The 16,689-nt window shown below is 39.9% G+C and overlaps 1 protein-coding gene across 1 annotated transcript in view; it reads left to right on the top strand.

Moving 5' to 3' along the window:
• Nucleotides 1–16,689, top strand: part of nbas (NBAS subunit of NRZ tethering complex) — a 220,608-nt gene that overhangs the window by 127,956 nt on the left and 75,963 nt on the right. The window contains exons 44-45 of the mRNA XM_042503247.1: nucleotides 10,342–10,592; nucleotides 16,309–16,649. Coding sequence (XP_042359181.1) covers nucleotides 10,342–10,592; nucleotides 16,309–16,649 — 592 coding nt within the window. The remainder of the gene's footprint in view (nucleotides 1–10,341; nucleotides 10,593–16,308; nucleotides 16,650–16,689) is intronic.

Consider the following 16,689-nt stretch of genomic DNA (forward strand, 5'->3'; position numbering starts at 1 on the left):
GACAACAAGGTCTGTGGATTATCTTGAGTCATGATTTCGAGAACGAGACTTTGCTGTTGAGTTTTTCTAAAGTACTTTTTGGTACTTTGAGCCCCACAGGCAGAGTGCCATTCACTTTCATTATATTGGAGAGAAGGCGGATAACTCTACGGCCAAATCTCCAAGACTCGGTAACTATGACCAAAAAAATCTAAACTGATAAAAAAAAACACCACAGGTAAGAGGGAAAATGTATTTTTCAGTTGGGGGTGAACTGTACCTATAACTTAACCCCTAACCTTGACCACTGACCAAAATGATCAGCTTTTTCCCACTTTGGGACACAGCTTATGTCCCCATCTGGACACGCCATCCCCAATTAACTGGTGTTTAGTCTGAAAATTTGTCTCCAAAAGTAGCCAAAGTCATGCTTGTGTCCTCATCCCTCCTGTTTTTAAAAAGTCTGAAAAGTGAAATAAAAAAAAAAAGTGAATTTTATGCAGCACCACTTCCTCCGAGTTACGACAAAACTCGCCTACATAAAAAGCACACTCAGAGCATCCCGGAGTAAATCAAACATGTTGTGAATCTGTGTGCGTATGTGTGTGGTTGTGTTTTAGAGGGGGAGAGGACGCGAGTGTGTCAGAGTCTATTTCCATAATTTATTTGCTCTCTGACTTCATAGCGGGGGATCTGACTAGCTCTGCACCTTTCCTTGTTTTAATAGAATGCCTTTTCAGCAGATGTGCATGAGTGTGTGTTTGTGCGCACACGCATGTGCATCCATGATAAATATCCCCCATCGCATCCTGATATAAGGAAATGGTTTATGGACTCCACTTAACGATAAATTACAACCTGAACCACAGCTGCTGTGTATGAGAGTTTCCACCAAAATCTCAAGATCATGACAAATGTGTGAAGAATATTCATACTACAATCTTGACGGGAAGCACCTGCAATATGCGTTTTGATTTAACGGATGGATGGACACGGGGACTGATATAAATAGAGCAGGCGAGAGGAATCTTTAACAACAGCAACGCACACGGACAGAAGCAGAGGTGCGAGATGGAATTCAGACTTTTATTGATTCCTGAAGGGAAATACATACTTTCACTCATCCTGTTTAGTAGCAGCAGACAGCGACAGCGCGGCACCCTGGGATCAGGTCCAGCTCTGAGGCCAGGACTCGGGTTAAAGGCAATAAGAGGAGTCTTCCGAATGCATTACATTTGTTTTGAATGATTCTGGCAGACACTTTTGTCCAAAGCGGCGCTCAGTAAGTGCGTTCTAACCCAAAAGAAACAAGAGCTAGATGTCATTGAAGATTGGAACTGCAACCATCCAAAATAAACATTGTTAGAGAAAGACGTGCAGTCGATCTGATATCCCAACTTTAGTGGGGAGTTTTTCCACCATTAAAGCCAGAACAGACAAGAGCAGAATCATGTTTTTATACCTTATTTTTTAATATGGTTTATCATTGGACACTGTCTTAGCGCCACATTAAAACTGTTTCACAATTAAACTCCAGAGATTGATAAACAAAAACTTCCTAGTGGTAAAACACAGTAAGTTTTAAAATTAAATTTCCCCCCTTAGATTGTAACCCCCCCTAATTTTTGGATATTTCGTAATAGTAGGTTATTTTTTACCATTAACATTATTTTTTTCCATTTGAAATTCCACAAGATCTGTACATATTAATAATTTTGATTGTAAGAATAATGAGTTTGTGTGATCCATATATCCAACATTGTATTACTCATTTTTGGAAAATAGAAAGTGAGTGTAAAGAGAAAAAATAAACCATTTATTTACGGCAATAAACACAAACGTATTGCAGAATTGGTAGCAGGGTAAAATTGTTCGTACACAAGATAACCTAAGTCTTAATGCCACTGTTGAGATCTGCAGCCCTTGAATTATAAGCACATGTGGTGATAAAACAGTCAAAGGGTTACAAATGGAAAAATACATAAATGTATCTCAAGTCTAGAGCGAGCCGCCTAATGTTCAATGTTAAGTGTTACAAAAGCAGGATGTAGAGAGAGGTCGTTAGGTAGAGAAATACCCACTGAATCAGTGTGTGCAGGGAAGGACGGGGGAGGGGAGGATGGGGCGGATGGATGGAGGAAGGAGAGATGGATGATAGAGCCCTAGTGTCCCAGAGACAGTCCTATTAACTCAGAATAAACGCTTTAGAGGAATCAATGCAATGCTAAACACCACCGTCGTCAGCTGTTCTCTCTGCGTGTAGGGCTTTGTAGGTGTACGGCGGGACATGAATTTCAGCCATTTTTATTGACGTTTTAACGACAGCTATTAAATCATTTAAATGACTTTTCCAAAAATAGACGTGTTACTCAGAAATCATCTGCCAATTCTGTACTCTATCTCTCTTTGGTGCTACCTTTTTTTTTAGTGCACTTAATGTCTTACAAAACAAAATACTGGCATTTTACCAGCATAACATTACTGGAACCCTGTTTGTTTTGCTGCATTTGTTTGTGGATGTCAAGATTTGGTCGATGAATGTAGGTTGAAGAATTGAAACTTGGGTTTCTTCAGGCAGGGCACACAAATAATGTGTTCCACATCAGTTGACAGTAAGCTGATCCAAACAAACCTCACGTTTGACATTTCAAACAGCAAGCTCCATCTTTCAGTTCCTACCTGCTGCCAGCAGCTGCCAACCGCCTGTGCTGCTCTCTCTGCAGATCAGTGATCGTCCGTGATAAAAAACATAAAGTCTTTTGTGGCGCTTTCCCTTCTGACTCATCCCTAAGATGTGTTTTACTTTGAACCTAATGAGGAATCCTCAGAGACACAGAGGACACCTTTGAATTCTGTACCAGCTCCTTCCAATCGCACATCTGGTGAACTCATCTGGTAAATAAAAGTTTAAATTCAGGCAGCACTCGGAAAGCGCAGACCTCCAGCAAGACCTAAACCCCCCATATTTGAAAGTGTAATTTCAACTGTCAAGAATTAATACGTTGGTCATGCTCAAATTTGCTTTTGCAATAGAAAAGCTTTTCCTTACTATCGTTGACCAATGTTTTATGCTTTATTTTTTAAATGAATCATTTCAGGCGCAGTTTTCGCTCCCATAACATTTTAAAAGTATTGTTTAGGCACTGTTATCAGAAAAAAAAGCTATATCACTACTCCGCACTGTTGCCATTGTTAGCACTACACTGCTAACAGCCATTACTTTGGCTCAACTAACACCAACAGGCATGTGAAGGCGATTCTGCCATGGACTATTTCAAGAAAAATAGTTTTTGTATCTGCCCTTGATTCAGATACCCTTCAAAAATGAATGGGTCCATCTTTGGTCCATGCAACATTCTTCCACCAAGTTTCATGAAAATCAGGCTGGTATTTTTTCCATAATCCTGCTGAAAAACAGATGCACAAGCTGAGACAAAAACATAACCTCCTTGGCAGCTGTAATAGTTACATCGAGGGATGTCAGTTCATTTAATTTTGTTTTTGATAGCTGACATCCATAAACTACTAACTGGGTAATTTTTTCAGATAAAAACACAAAATGACATGAAATACAAGAGGTCATGCCCCAACAAAGGTCCTAGCTAAGAACCTAATGTCCTAAAATCCTACAAATGTCCCAAAATCCTGGAAACATCCTAAAATCCTAGAAATGTCTTAAGATGACCTAGAAATTTCCTAAAATCCAAGAATCACCTAAATTCCTAAAATTTGAGAAACTTCTTAAATCCTGGAAGTGTGCTGAAATCCTTGAAATGTCCTTAAAATCCTAGAAATGTCCTTAAAATCCTAGAAATGTCCTAAAATTTAAGAAACGACCTAAAATCCTAGAAATGTCCCAAAATCCTAGAAACATTTTTGGCGCTGCTGCAGCTGCCCCCCTGGCCTCATTTATTTTTGCAAAACTGGCCCCCAAGCTAATCAAGTTTAGTATCTGCTGTAGACCCGGTTTGAAATATTCTCTCCAGTTATCTGCTGACATCCCTTGTTACATCAGAAATCGTCAGTGTTACACACCATACAGTCATGACTTTTTTGGCTTCCCACGTGGTAAAACAATATGACTGAATGGTCTTTAAACACTGCTGGTTGATAAGCACTTTACAGCTCCGAGCTGATAATGTACTACATCACTAGATCAATATAAAGCACCCCAAGAAGCCTAATTATTCTCTTTCTGTAGTTCCTGCACTGCCAGAATCCAAATACTTGCTGCTAAGACCCCTAAAACAACTTAGCTACTTCCTTATTTAAAATCAACTTCATTTGAAACCTTACTTCTACTTTGCTCAGTCTAACCTTCCAGGGACCTTGTGGCATGCAAATTATATCAATACTTTAAGAACATTGTGAACTGCAGTCACCCCAACCACAGCAAAATTCCCTCTCCTTCCTCTGTCACTGCAGTTTCACCTTCACTGTTTTATCCTAACAGGGCTCTTCTTTCCTGTCATGCATCCTCTGTATTTTGATTTTACAAAATATAATTTATTAGGAAAGGGGCTGATTGTTGATTTTCAATATCAGGTCATTTCTAGAAGCAAGACTTTTGTTTTTGGCATATGCATGAGTGCACTAACATGCCACTAGCTGTTAAGCTGAGTAAAAATGCATGCTGTTATTTGTGTCATACTGTTTGAGACATTCTGCATTTAATTAATTCAGATATTTTCCTCTCATTACTCGCTGTGTGTTCATATGAGTGTGCTTAGCATGCTAATAAGCTTTGCTGCCCAGGGTAAAAAACAAACAAACAAAAAAAACATTCAGTAGGAATGAGGATCATGCTTTTGCTTCACACAGGTTAGTAGCCATACATTCAGCTGCTGTTTGTCCTGATGCTTTGGGATTATCGATGTGCTGTCCTCTCTGCAAGGTTTGAGCCCTGAGCATGACCATGACCTGGAGCATGACCATAAGCAGGCTTCTCAGAGTCATTGGGGAGAACTGGGGAGAGCAGGACATGGACTGACAAACACGACTGCATAACCTTGAGTGACGGTTTCCAATGTAGAAAAGCTGTACTTCAGACTGAGTTGAAACGGGGGCTATTGCGTGGCACTTTGGCAATCCGGCTTGACACATCAGACAAAGCAGTCGGCCCACTTATGCCATCAGGCCATGCAACCTGCTGTTTCTAACTACCACATGCTGCATTGAATAAGCTCGTTTTTGAAAATTAAATACATACTATATAAAAGACGATTAACTGAAATGGATTGAGAGTGATTATACTCACATCATGTAGGTGAAAGGCTATCAAAAGACAGCCTGAATGAAAAGAGGTGACGCCTGCACACTTACAACATACCACACGTTTCATAAAGACAACAATTCGGTCTTGGATCTTCATGGGGTCAGAAAGTTTTTATAGGTGGAAACCACATCTATATTCATACATAATACGTACCAGAAGGCTGAGCTCTATAATGGCAGGTATGGTTTACCATCTAAACCAAGGTGATAAAAAAGTTGATAATAAACAATTCAGTAAAGTACGCAGACGGAAAAAAAAAGACAAAAACCATATTTAAAACTATCGAACAAAGATCTTTATTTATAAAACATCACATTCATCTTCCCATATATCAGTCTGCATCACCTGTATTCAAAAATATATTTTATTAATTTTTTTACATTTATTAAATCAGAGGCATAACAGAAGAAATCTTGAATGATGAATTAATAATGTTCAACCTGTAGACTCATATTAGAGTTGAGTTGTTTTTTTTTAAATGGAGCCCTCTAAATGTCAATTTGGCAGCTATAATCAATATTTTTATTAAGCCTCTCAGCGTTTATGCATTACCCGCGATGTGATTAAGTGCTCTCTTGCATTAAAGAGAGTGGTGTCATGAATAACAGTAGTCAGTTAGTTAGTTCACTTGTTAGTTTTGATTTCTGTGTCATGCCATTTCTGGCCCATCCCATATGGGATTGCAAGACACCATCACAATACAAGGCATGTTTCATCCAGTTTTACAGATATCGACAAAAGAAAAAGTAGGCACACAAATAATATATTAATTTTACAGATCTACAGCTTGTTTTCTCATCTTTCTTGCTTTCTCCAGATAATGAGCTAATCTAAATGTTTCATAAGTGAATAACCACCTTAATCTCTGTGCATAATGCATATACTAAATCAATATCTGTTCTTATGTTACTAAACAAAAAAATGCGCAGTTCCATGTAAAAACAGCGGTAGAAAACAAATTGTATTCTGAATTTGTTTTCTATATCAGCATATCGGTATAGATTTTACAATACTGCTCCTAAATAACGGTCCAGCTCCAAAACTATAAAATCACTTTTTTTCTCCACTTTCATGTTAGCGGTGGAGCTCCAGACATGTATCTCCTGTGCAGCTCTATGAAATCTTCATATCTCGATGTCCGTGAAATTGTCTTTTGTTTATCTCTGACCCTCCATAATAACATTGCCGCAAACGATGACTGATAAGCTTTACACTGGTGAGACAGTGGAAGAATTTTAATGTATCCTAGCAACGCGTGCGCTGCTCGGCAACAGCTGTAGTTGCTGCGGATTCACGTGAATGTGCATAGCTAAGACCAGGCATAGTTAAGACTAGGCTTACGCTTGGTTGGTGCAACTGTCCTAAAGTCTGTTCTTGAGATTAGTCTTAACAATGGCCGACTGAGCAGTTGGGACCAGTCTCAGTTTAAGACCAGTTGGTGCAATCAGCTCCTTGCACTTGAGTTACATGTTCTGTATACTGTATGACTCTTTCAGGGTTGCTTGTGTGTTTGCAGATGTTATGTAAGGACTTAGTGTTGTTGTGTGTTTGTTTTGTGTGTGTAAATGTGCAAAAGGCTGCAAAATATTGCCTCACAATGAAAAACTGAACCAGTTGTATGCCTCTTATTGTCAATTTCTAAGTGCTATTGTCTTGTGCAGCACAAAAACACTTTAACAAGCCCCCCCGCTGGACAGTCATTTGTAAACAAATTATCAGCACCGATTTTAAAATAAAAGAAAAATTACAGCTGTCGTAAATTCAAACAATGACGTGCTGAATGATCATCACCGCTCCACTAAAGGCCCCATAGAGTTTGATTCTGGCTGTCAGATTACCACAGCAATGAAATATGCTGAATATGAGAAGCCTGTTTCTGTTTGGACATGGTGGAAGAGACAAGAAAAAAATATGGTAATGCAAGATGGGGAAGGAAAATACAGAGGACGCTGCGCCGTATTAAATCGGTTCCTTGCCGTGGCTTTTGAAAACGAACAAGAAAAGATTGTAATGAGAAGCTCCTGATTTTACAGCCACATGAACACAACAGAGATAGAGCGCTGGGATTGTGTTGTGTACAGAGAGAAAACACCGGCGAGTGGCAAAGCACGCGTGCAGCAGATAAAACTATCAGCGGGGACAAAGAGATGCTGAAAGCTGCGGAGAGAAGAGAGGAGGTGCTCACAACCTTAGCAAAAAAAAAAAAAAAAAAAAAAGAGGCGCCTAAACACTTTTCTGTCGCTGGATAGAGAAGAAAGACAAAGAGGAGATGACAGGCCGGCTTTGAAGAACTACAGTAACACACTTAGCTGAAGCGTAGTCTGACATGAACACCGGGCGCCATTCACAGCTGTGTGTACGTCTGCCTGTGTGCACTTGCCAAAGAAAACTTTTAACACCCCTCAAACAGGCCTACCTGGACAGTTTGTCGCCATTGTTCTCTCGCCTTGGTGCTTTCAGGAGTTAACATGATTAAATAATGAAACATCACACTTTGATTGGGCTGCCTGTGGAAAAGAGAGTTAGTTGCTCTGTTGACTCGGGTTTTATTAGAGCCCCTGTTGTGAGCATGATTAGTGTTATTTACATTATCGGGCTTATTGTCAGCTGCCTCCATGCTGCCGCCGCTGTCTATGTTTTTTTCATTAGCGAAAGCCTCCCAGCGAGCTCAGATGCAGAGCCCCGAGGAAACATTGTCCTCTTTGATGTCGTCCCGTTCTAACAGATAAACAGTCTCGCACAAACACACTCCCGGACAGCCGCAGATTGCTCAGAGCCCCTCGGTGACTACCAGCAACTCTCTTTGCCTTTTCATTCTCTGTATCTTCACTTGTTTAACCTTTGTTTTGCGTCTCTCTGAGGTTTTTCCTTCTTTCCCGACTCTCCTCTCTCTGGTGTTTTGCTTGTGTTCTTTTCACTTGTCCTCTCATCCTTTAGACCACCTGCTGCTGCTAACTGTGAGTTCTGTGGCAAAACATTTTTTTGTTTTTTTTGTCAAAGCAAAGCGTGCACAAGTTGTTTGCAACTTAAACAAATGGCTGGATAAGTTTCCAAACACAGATGTTTTCCACCCCATCACATTCTTTCTCTCATTCACATTTTGTCCCAACTGTTTTTATGTCAGCGCTGACCAAGTTCTTAAACATATTCTCACTGGTAATCTACGAAATCCTCCTCTTTTTTTTTCTTCGAGGGGCTGTATCTTTGGTGATAAGCCTGTGTGCTGTCTCTGCACTGCTGTCTTCAAATGCTACTCTGGGAACAAATCTTCTCCAGTGCTGATCGTCTTCCTCCTTTGATTTTCTTGCTGATGAAACTTGGGTTTTTGTCAGTTTTGCTGTTTGCTCTTATCTGTTACAGGCATGGTGGTTATCGCTGCGTATGTGAACAACTTAGTTCTTAATTTGTTTTGTTGTTGTTTTTATCAAACAAACCGCTTATTCTGATGCCAGAAAAGAACTGTTTAGTGTTTTATATCTTGTGTACCAATGGATATATTTTCCGTGGAGAAAACATATCTCACACAGCAGGTGTTTACAGCAGGAAATGTGAAAGCTTTGAGTTTTTGATTAGCTGTGTTATTGTTGAGTGTTTATAATACCATGAAAACTTTATGGATTATAGGGATGCACTGATTGTGAAATTTTGGACCGATGTCCAAACTGTGATCGATGTTCAAAATAACAATTTGAATAATAGCTAAATAGTTGTTTATTTTGTATTCTTCCTTATAAAAAATTGACTTTTAAAAATCCTTTCATCCTTCATTACACAACCTTTGAGCACAAATCCAGCCATACACATTTATGAAACAACTTTTAAAATAACCTTCTTTCACATAAAAAAGCATTTTTTAAAATGATTTAAAAGCCTTTTAAATATATATCCAACTTTCCTCACCAATGCCTATTTCACATCACAGTCTTTTTTTTTCTTTTAACAACTGTATTTATTCAAGTTTCTTGGTATAAAATACATTTTGCAAAATTATTTTGAACACATCATGAGAACATTATGTTACCTTCACCCAATACTCCTTTTTACTGAATAGATCTTGAACACATAATAATGTGACTCAATGCTACCTCCGGCCACTGCTGCCAACTAGCTAATGTTAACTATCTGTCCTCTTACCGATTTCACCATGGATTGTTGTAGAATCATTTGGGCAAAATTAAGATGCATCTCCCGATGTGTCAGTAGTGAGTTTCCTACATCCCCTCATACCAAATGTGTCCTGGGAAAGATCTCTGTTCATCCCTTGCATGTTTTCTTTCATCGTGGGACGAGGGGATGCTGTTAGTCTCGAGCCCTGCTTTTTAGCCTCCACAAAATCGATATGACGCAGCGAAAAACATTGACCACTGCCATTGGTGAACGTCCTCTTATTTGCCAATAGGTCGATGACAGTCCACAAGGCAAATATCAGCCAATAGGATGTGCGGCTGATAAATTGGTGCATCTCTAATGGATTATTACATTCCTTGTAAGATTGAACCTTTCAAACTAAAAAGTCAAAATACGCGTCAAAATTTTTTTTCCCAAAGATGTTTTCTGTCATTTTAGGTATATCTTATCACCTTGATGTTTGTGAAAGTATTCTTTTTCCTGATAAGTTTGGTTTAAATTAATTATTTGATGCTATAACAAGGGGATTTGACAACATGATTGAAGGCTGTGTGTGTCAGATGAGTTTCTGATGGTGGCAGCCGTATCTCAGATATTTCTAGTTCAATTCTGTAGTGGGAGGAAGTGGAAACACGTTGTCCATCTTTATATACAGTCATTATATACAATATAATAATGTCTGTGTGTGAAGATTGTGACAGTCTCTTAGACACATCTTTCAACCATCTTCAAAATCTGTTTTTTCTTTTCAACATTAACCAGCCTAGCACATAGCGTATCTAAGTATAACATGAAAGGGGAAAGTTGACAGAGGTTCTGTGGGAGCTGGCTCAACTCTTATTGGAGCACAAGCAAAAAGAGGCAGGACTTAGGAAGGCTTATTTGTCTAGAACTTTTAGTTACATACATTCATGGTTTTATTTCGTCTCATTTGTTCCCTTCTCCCCTTTCTTTTCCAGTCTTTCCACCAAGGACATTGAAACTCGGAGCGAGTCCCTTGGCCTGTTTGGCACTCTGAAATGTAACCCTGAGGCTTTCTACAGCCACATGACCAAGTACGTTCTGCCCTCTGTGGAGGGAACTGACCAGGCCCGCCTGCTCTACTACTACACCTTACTCGACGCTGCAGGCTGCGAGCCTTACGTCACCACCACAATCAAGCCAGAGTCCCATGTCAAACTGCTCAAGAAGCTTCGAGCTGTTGCCAACGGTGAGACAGGTTTTTTTTCTTTGTCATTGTAATGCAGATCGCATAACTACTGCATAAGTAGTAGATGGTTTACAAGAAGGAAAAAGGGCATGGATAATATGCCTGTTGTTCTTACAAAAGACAGAGATTTGAGGATTGGAGTGGTCAAGAAGTAGAATAAGGAGATCAGAAATGTAACTGGGAGCAAGGTCATGTAGTGCCTTAAATGAAATCAACAGGATACAGAATACAGGATATAGTTAATTCTAAATTTTTCAGGAAGCCAATGCAATAATAGGGGTAATGTGGTGACTAATGGCTAGCTCTAGTTTATAGCCTGGCAGCTGCACTTTGAACCACCTGTAAATGAGAAGCTTGCAACAGTTTGACTGATGCATGTGTAAAAGGGAATTACAGTAATAAAAATGGGAGAAAATGAAAGTTTGAATAATAGTTAAAGATCCATAGAGGACAGGATGTGTCCTATATTTACAATATTTCTTAGAAAAAGAAAACAGTACTGGACAAGCTTAGTAACATAATGGTTTAAAGTCAAACACTGGCCAGAGATGATACCATGATTCATACCAGTACATTTGATATTTGAGTCAAATGGGCCAATAAACTGAGCACCTGCAGTGGCGAAATTGTCAAGACCAACTAAAAGAATTTCTTTGTGGTTAGGGCTTCACTTGAGGAAATTAAGATATGTCCAGTCTTTGGTGGTGGTTAAGTAATCATGGAAGAAAATAAGTTTATTAAGGTTATTGGGCTAGGCTGAGAAATAGATGTGTGTCATTGGCATAAAAGCAATATGAAGCATCTTCAAAGAGGCTGAAGAAATGACACAGAGAAAACCTGTTCAATAAAAAGAGGATTGATCCAAGGACAGACCCCGGAGGGACTCCGCACAACATGGGGAGCTGAAGAGGATACATAATTGTTGATACAAACATTGAATTATCTCTTTGTAAAATAAGAATGAGTTGTTAGTGTGTCTGTGCAATGTCATGGACATGGCAGGAGAACAGGTAAACAGTAGACAGCAGTAGAAACAGAGGTCTCTGAAAACTTTGCACTGGTTTCTCCTCTTTATAATTCTCGTGCTTTTTCAGTCTCTCTTTCTAACTCGGTGCAGACTAATTCAGATCGGTGTTTTAGTTCTGCTTAGGAGGAGCCGGATGGTAATTCATGCTGATTGGAGCAGCAGGCGATAAAAACACGTGTCTATTCCAGAGTCATTTGGCCTGGGTTGAATGACGATCATATGCATTCTCATTGCGCTAAAAGGCCAAATATTAGCAGTTTTTTTTGTGCAATGGAAATGAGGCTCAAGCTTGATGGGCCAAGAAACCCCAAAACAAAACGACAACGGCTGACTAGTTCCAATGGTGTGGGACACAAAAACTAGATCACGAACACTTAGCAACAGCTCAACATTGACCAATGACAGACTGACGGTCTGGTGTGTCAGGGCCCTTCGTAATGCCAACTCAGTACTATTTTTTGCAAAAAGTAACCCTTTGACCCAATAGAGGTAGTTTGAATCTAAGATCAGATTTACTTAGACTTATTTATCCATCTTATTCATTAAAAATACACACATTTCTTATTCTATCATCTATGAAAGAGCTACTGTATGTTTCATAAGTGAAGGAATTCCTTTACTTTTGCTGAATAAATTCCCAGCTTAGAAAAAACGTAGTATTTCTAATGCAACAGAATTGACAGGAGCAATGCTGCTAAGAAAATGTGCAGAAAAAGCCTATGACTCCAAAGGTTAATGAGGTCTATTATTGGTGCAAAATCTGCTACAAGCATTTTATGTCAAGAAATCAAGTCCCAAAATCCCTCTTGACATGATTGATGACTCACATACAGATGCTGACATTCCTTCAAGGTGGCAGATAACCTCAAGTCACTGACTGTCATGTAAAGTCTTTCAAAAATACAACAGCTGAATGGCTAAACTTGTGGCAAATTTCTGGTACCAATTCTTGTATTTTTCTGAAAGGGATAAATGAAATAGACTCGATGAAATACTGCTCTTATCTCTACCTCATCTTTTCTTTTATCTTACTCAATTTTACTCTTCCAGCTCTAATGTCAGTTTCAAAAATAGAAAAGCACCAGGATTGACACAAACAAAACTATTCACATTTACCTGTAAACGACAAAGGAAGCAATCCACCTCTGTATTAAATGTCAATCTACCAAACACGCTAAGCCTCCGAAACAGCAGCAGAATGGCAGTAAGATGCTGTTTCCACTTAGATTCCTGTGGCAGCACCCTCTCCAAGGACGTCATGTCCAGGTTGTAGTGTGTCACCGGTTCAGCGGTCCGGTTAGAGTGCTCAAACTTTGTTGTGTACGGGTGGAGGTGGTGTCACTTCTGGATGAAGTTCAGTAAAGGTCAGCCGGGTGTCAGCTGTGCTTTCACGCCTCACTTCCTCCCCTCTGCTCCTGATAACACCACAGCTTTTACCGCTGACACATGTCTCTGTTTAACACACATACACAAAACACATACACGCACTTCTTTGAGTTATTTTGACATAAATGAAGAAAAATGCACTTTAAGCTCACACTGCCACAGTGAAATTTAGTTTCCCCCGCACACAATTAACACATGACTTCACCAGTTTAGGGACTGACTTTTTAACCCTTAGTTCACTGTTTCCCAACAGTACCAGACACTTGGTCCAGATTTTGTGATTTTGTTGGTTTACACATTAGATAAATCACCACAAATTTAGTTTTATTTCACAAAATGTATACAACACCTTGGCTTTGAACACAATGAAAAAAAACAATAAATAGCACTGAAACCAAAAGAATGCATATTATTGCTTCATGATCAATGATGATCAGATCAAATAATACCAAAAACAAGATAACAATTAAGCAGCAGGAAAAATAGAAAAAATAGGAGCCCTGTAATAGAAATTCAAAATAAAACTTGTTTTTTTACAAACTTGACCTGTTTGGGAGTCACTTGCTGTCCATTCAGAATTACACACTTACAATGGAAATGCAAATGGACGCAGCACCGTTTGGCTCAGCGTGGCCATTAGCACTGATGGAAAAAAAGCATTTGATGCTCTTATTAGAGTCGCATGTACACGGCTTCATGAGGAGAAATCCAAAGCTTGCAGGAAGCTGCAATGCCAGGTATGGTTGCTGAGCTGTGATTTGACAGTTTCTGTTTGGGGGAGGAGTTTCGCAAACTGTCATTTGTGCAACTGCCGTAAAAAGGAAACTTCTGAATACACATGAGCACCCACACATACTGTATATACAAACACACATGCTACCAAAGGGATTTATACCCAGGTAGTACCATATCTGCTTAATTTGTGACATTAACACTTACAAACTAACACTGTCTCTCTCTTTCACACACACAACGCACACATTCATACTCTTGTTGCAAAATTGACACACAGGCTGTTCTCGTGTCTCCGGGGCCACCAACTTTCTAGTAATTCCAACTCTAAAGACACAATCGCACTCCAAATGACTCATTTGCAGTCGTGAACAGACACATGCGAGTTAACACACGCACTTAGGAGGCACTGGGATAATGTAGAGACAGGTGGTGTTTGTCCAATATTCATCACAGTTTCAGACACAGTACCAGGTGACTGTCTGAGCAGGCTCTCCTGAGGAAGCCTATGAGATGCTGCTCGGGGCGCGGAAGAGACGGAAACAGGAGTGGGTGGGGCAGGGACAAAACAGACAGAGTACATGTGTAAGTGCATGTAACTCTCATCTGTGCTTTAAGTGTACGTCTGGGCCTGTCTGAAAGTAGTGTGTGTGTGTGCAGGGTTTTATATTTGTGTGTGTGTATTTGTGCGTGAGGGATTCCGAGCAGCGTTGACGGAGCCCTCCCCACAGGCAGACCAGTGTTAAATATTTAAAGTCCAGACAGGCTGTGGTGTTGCCACAGTAATGTGTCTGACTGATAACGCTGGAGACCAGGAGCACGCCACTCGCTCTCTCTCTGTCACACACACACGCACACACAGCCCTTCAGTGGTAGGAGACAGACAAACTTTGCATGCGGACAGACTTTCACGCACAAGCTATTTGTGTTGTCTACATCAACCTTTTACTCTCTTTTGTGCGTTTTTCTGCAAATTTCCGCCATGTAATGGAATATTGAACAACCTCGGCAATTCAAATAACTGTAATTATCCCGTTGTGCTGCACAGTTAGTACATATTGTATGTGAATGCAGTAGTAAAGTAGCACTTTCTGAACAGTGAAGTGTTGGATTTGCAAGTAGTTTGGATGCTGGTTCTTCTCACACAATGCAACAATTTATTTCTGCCTCAGCAGCTTAACACATATGTGCTAATGCTGCATGCAAAATGCCTGAAAATACCTTTTATCTTTTAATGTATGTTTTTTAAAAAGTCCAATGTGTAGGATTTTAAAGGAGAAATTGAAGGATTTTCTTTCTTGTTTAATCACCTGAAAATAAGTATCGTCGTGTTTTCATTACCTTTAAATGAGTCATTTATATCTACATAGGAAGCACTGCTATGTTACTAGTTAAGCCAAAAAAAGGACAAACCATGAACGTTATTGCATCGGCCACTGTAGTTGGCAGGCCCTGCACTACAAGAGGGTCTAAAACAAATTTGTAACGTGAAACTGTTTTATTCAGTGGTTTTCACCAGTTTGAAATACCAGATGTTTGTTTTAGAGAGGAAGAGACTTCTGTGGATAATTTGTCATCAGGTCAAAACCTCCTAAACATTTGTATCTTAAGTAATCAGAGATAAAAGGTGAGCACATATTCGTAGGTGCCGGGTTAGTGGCCAACCTCTGACACGCAACAGCTTCAGAGAAACACAAATTTGTAACGTGAAACGTGTTTGTTTTGGGGAAGACAAGACTTACTGATAAAAATCTCCTAAACAATGCAAACTGAGGGGATTTTAACCAGAAGAGTTTCAGCTGGTTGCAAATTCCCATTACTAGTTGCCACCAAATCCCCTTAAATATTAATTGTAAATCTCAAAATAAAAGCTGTCCTTATGTAATCGTTTTTCATCTTGTTAAACTTTTGAATATTTCCTTTTAGAAAACATTGAACAGGTGAGCCACAGAGGGTCGTATACAAGGACAATGAGGGGGACTCCAAGTGTACTTTTCATTTTTGCACATACACGCTTAGTGCACTATGAGTACGAGTGCTGGGTGAAGTGGGAAGCACACTGTCAGATGTATTTTATTATTCAGGGTGTCTGCAGGTCCTTACAAAGTCTTAAAGTTCAGATGAAACTGCATTTCGTAGTATCTAGCTTCAGTATTGTGATGTATTTCTGAGTGAGACAGAATAGGCGGCCGTGGTATAACATTTGGAGGAATACACTTTGATTGTTGAAAAGTGGGCATGTCATATCAGTGAGGCCCCAACAGGATTGTAGTATCCATCAGGGGGAGAGAGATACTAAGTCCATTGTAAGCCCCATGTTACATTAGTTACTTCCACTTTTAGTTGACGTAAATAGACAGTGACCGATTGCCGATTATCTTTACATTGTAGCCTGTTTTGGTGCTGCTTCTGCAGTGTTCTTTTGCAATACTGGACCAATTTTTAAAACTGTTGTTCCCATTACTCACTGAGACACAAAAACATGATACAAAAAAGGGTCCAGGTTGGAAAAGACAGTAGTTTCCCTTTAACAAAGTTATGTTTCTAAAAATTCAACCATCTCCTCTGCAGGTTTGAACTACCGGAAACTGACTGATGAATCGTTAGATCCACTGGTTACTCTACAACCAGTTCTGACCAGTCAGAACGTACTGTCCATCTCCAAACTTGCTAATCGGCTGCCTGTGCTTGGTGGTGGAGGGGCAACGGTCTCTCCCAGTGCAGTCCATGCAGTATGGCTGCAGAAGCTGTTCTGGAAAGGAGACCCCCAGTTGCTGAAGAGACCCCCACAGAACGACCAAGACTACCTCCATGCCTACGACACCTGCAGCAAATACCTGGACAGGCTGGTCCCGGCTGACGCCATCGACTTCCTGGATGGCATCACCTTCTCACCTGATGCAGCAGAACATGTAAGCCTAAATTTGATCTATTAATAGTGATTTTTGTGTA

Source organism: Plectropomus leopardus, chromosome 16 (assembly GCF_008729295.1).
Source record: "Plectropomus leopardus isolate mb chromosome 16, YSFRI_Pleo_2.0, whole genome shotgun sequence".
NCBI classification, from domain to species: Eukaryota; Metazoa; Chordata; class Actinopteri; order Perciformes; family Serranidae; genus Plectropomus; species Plectropomus leopardus.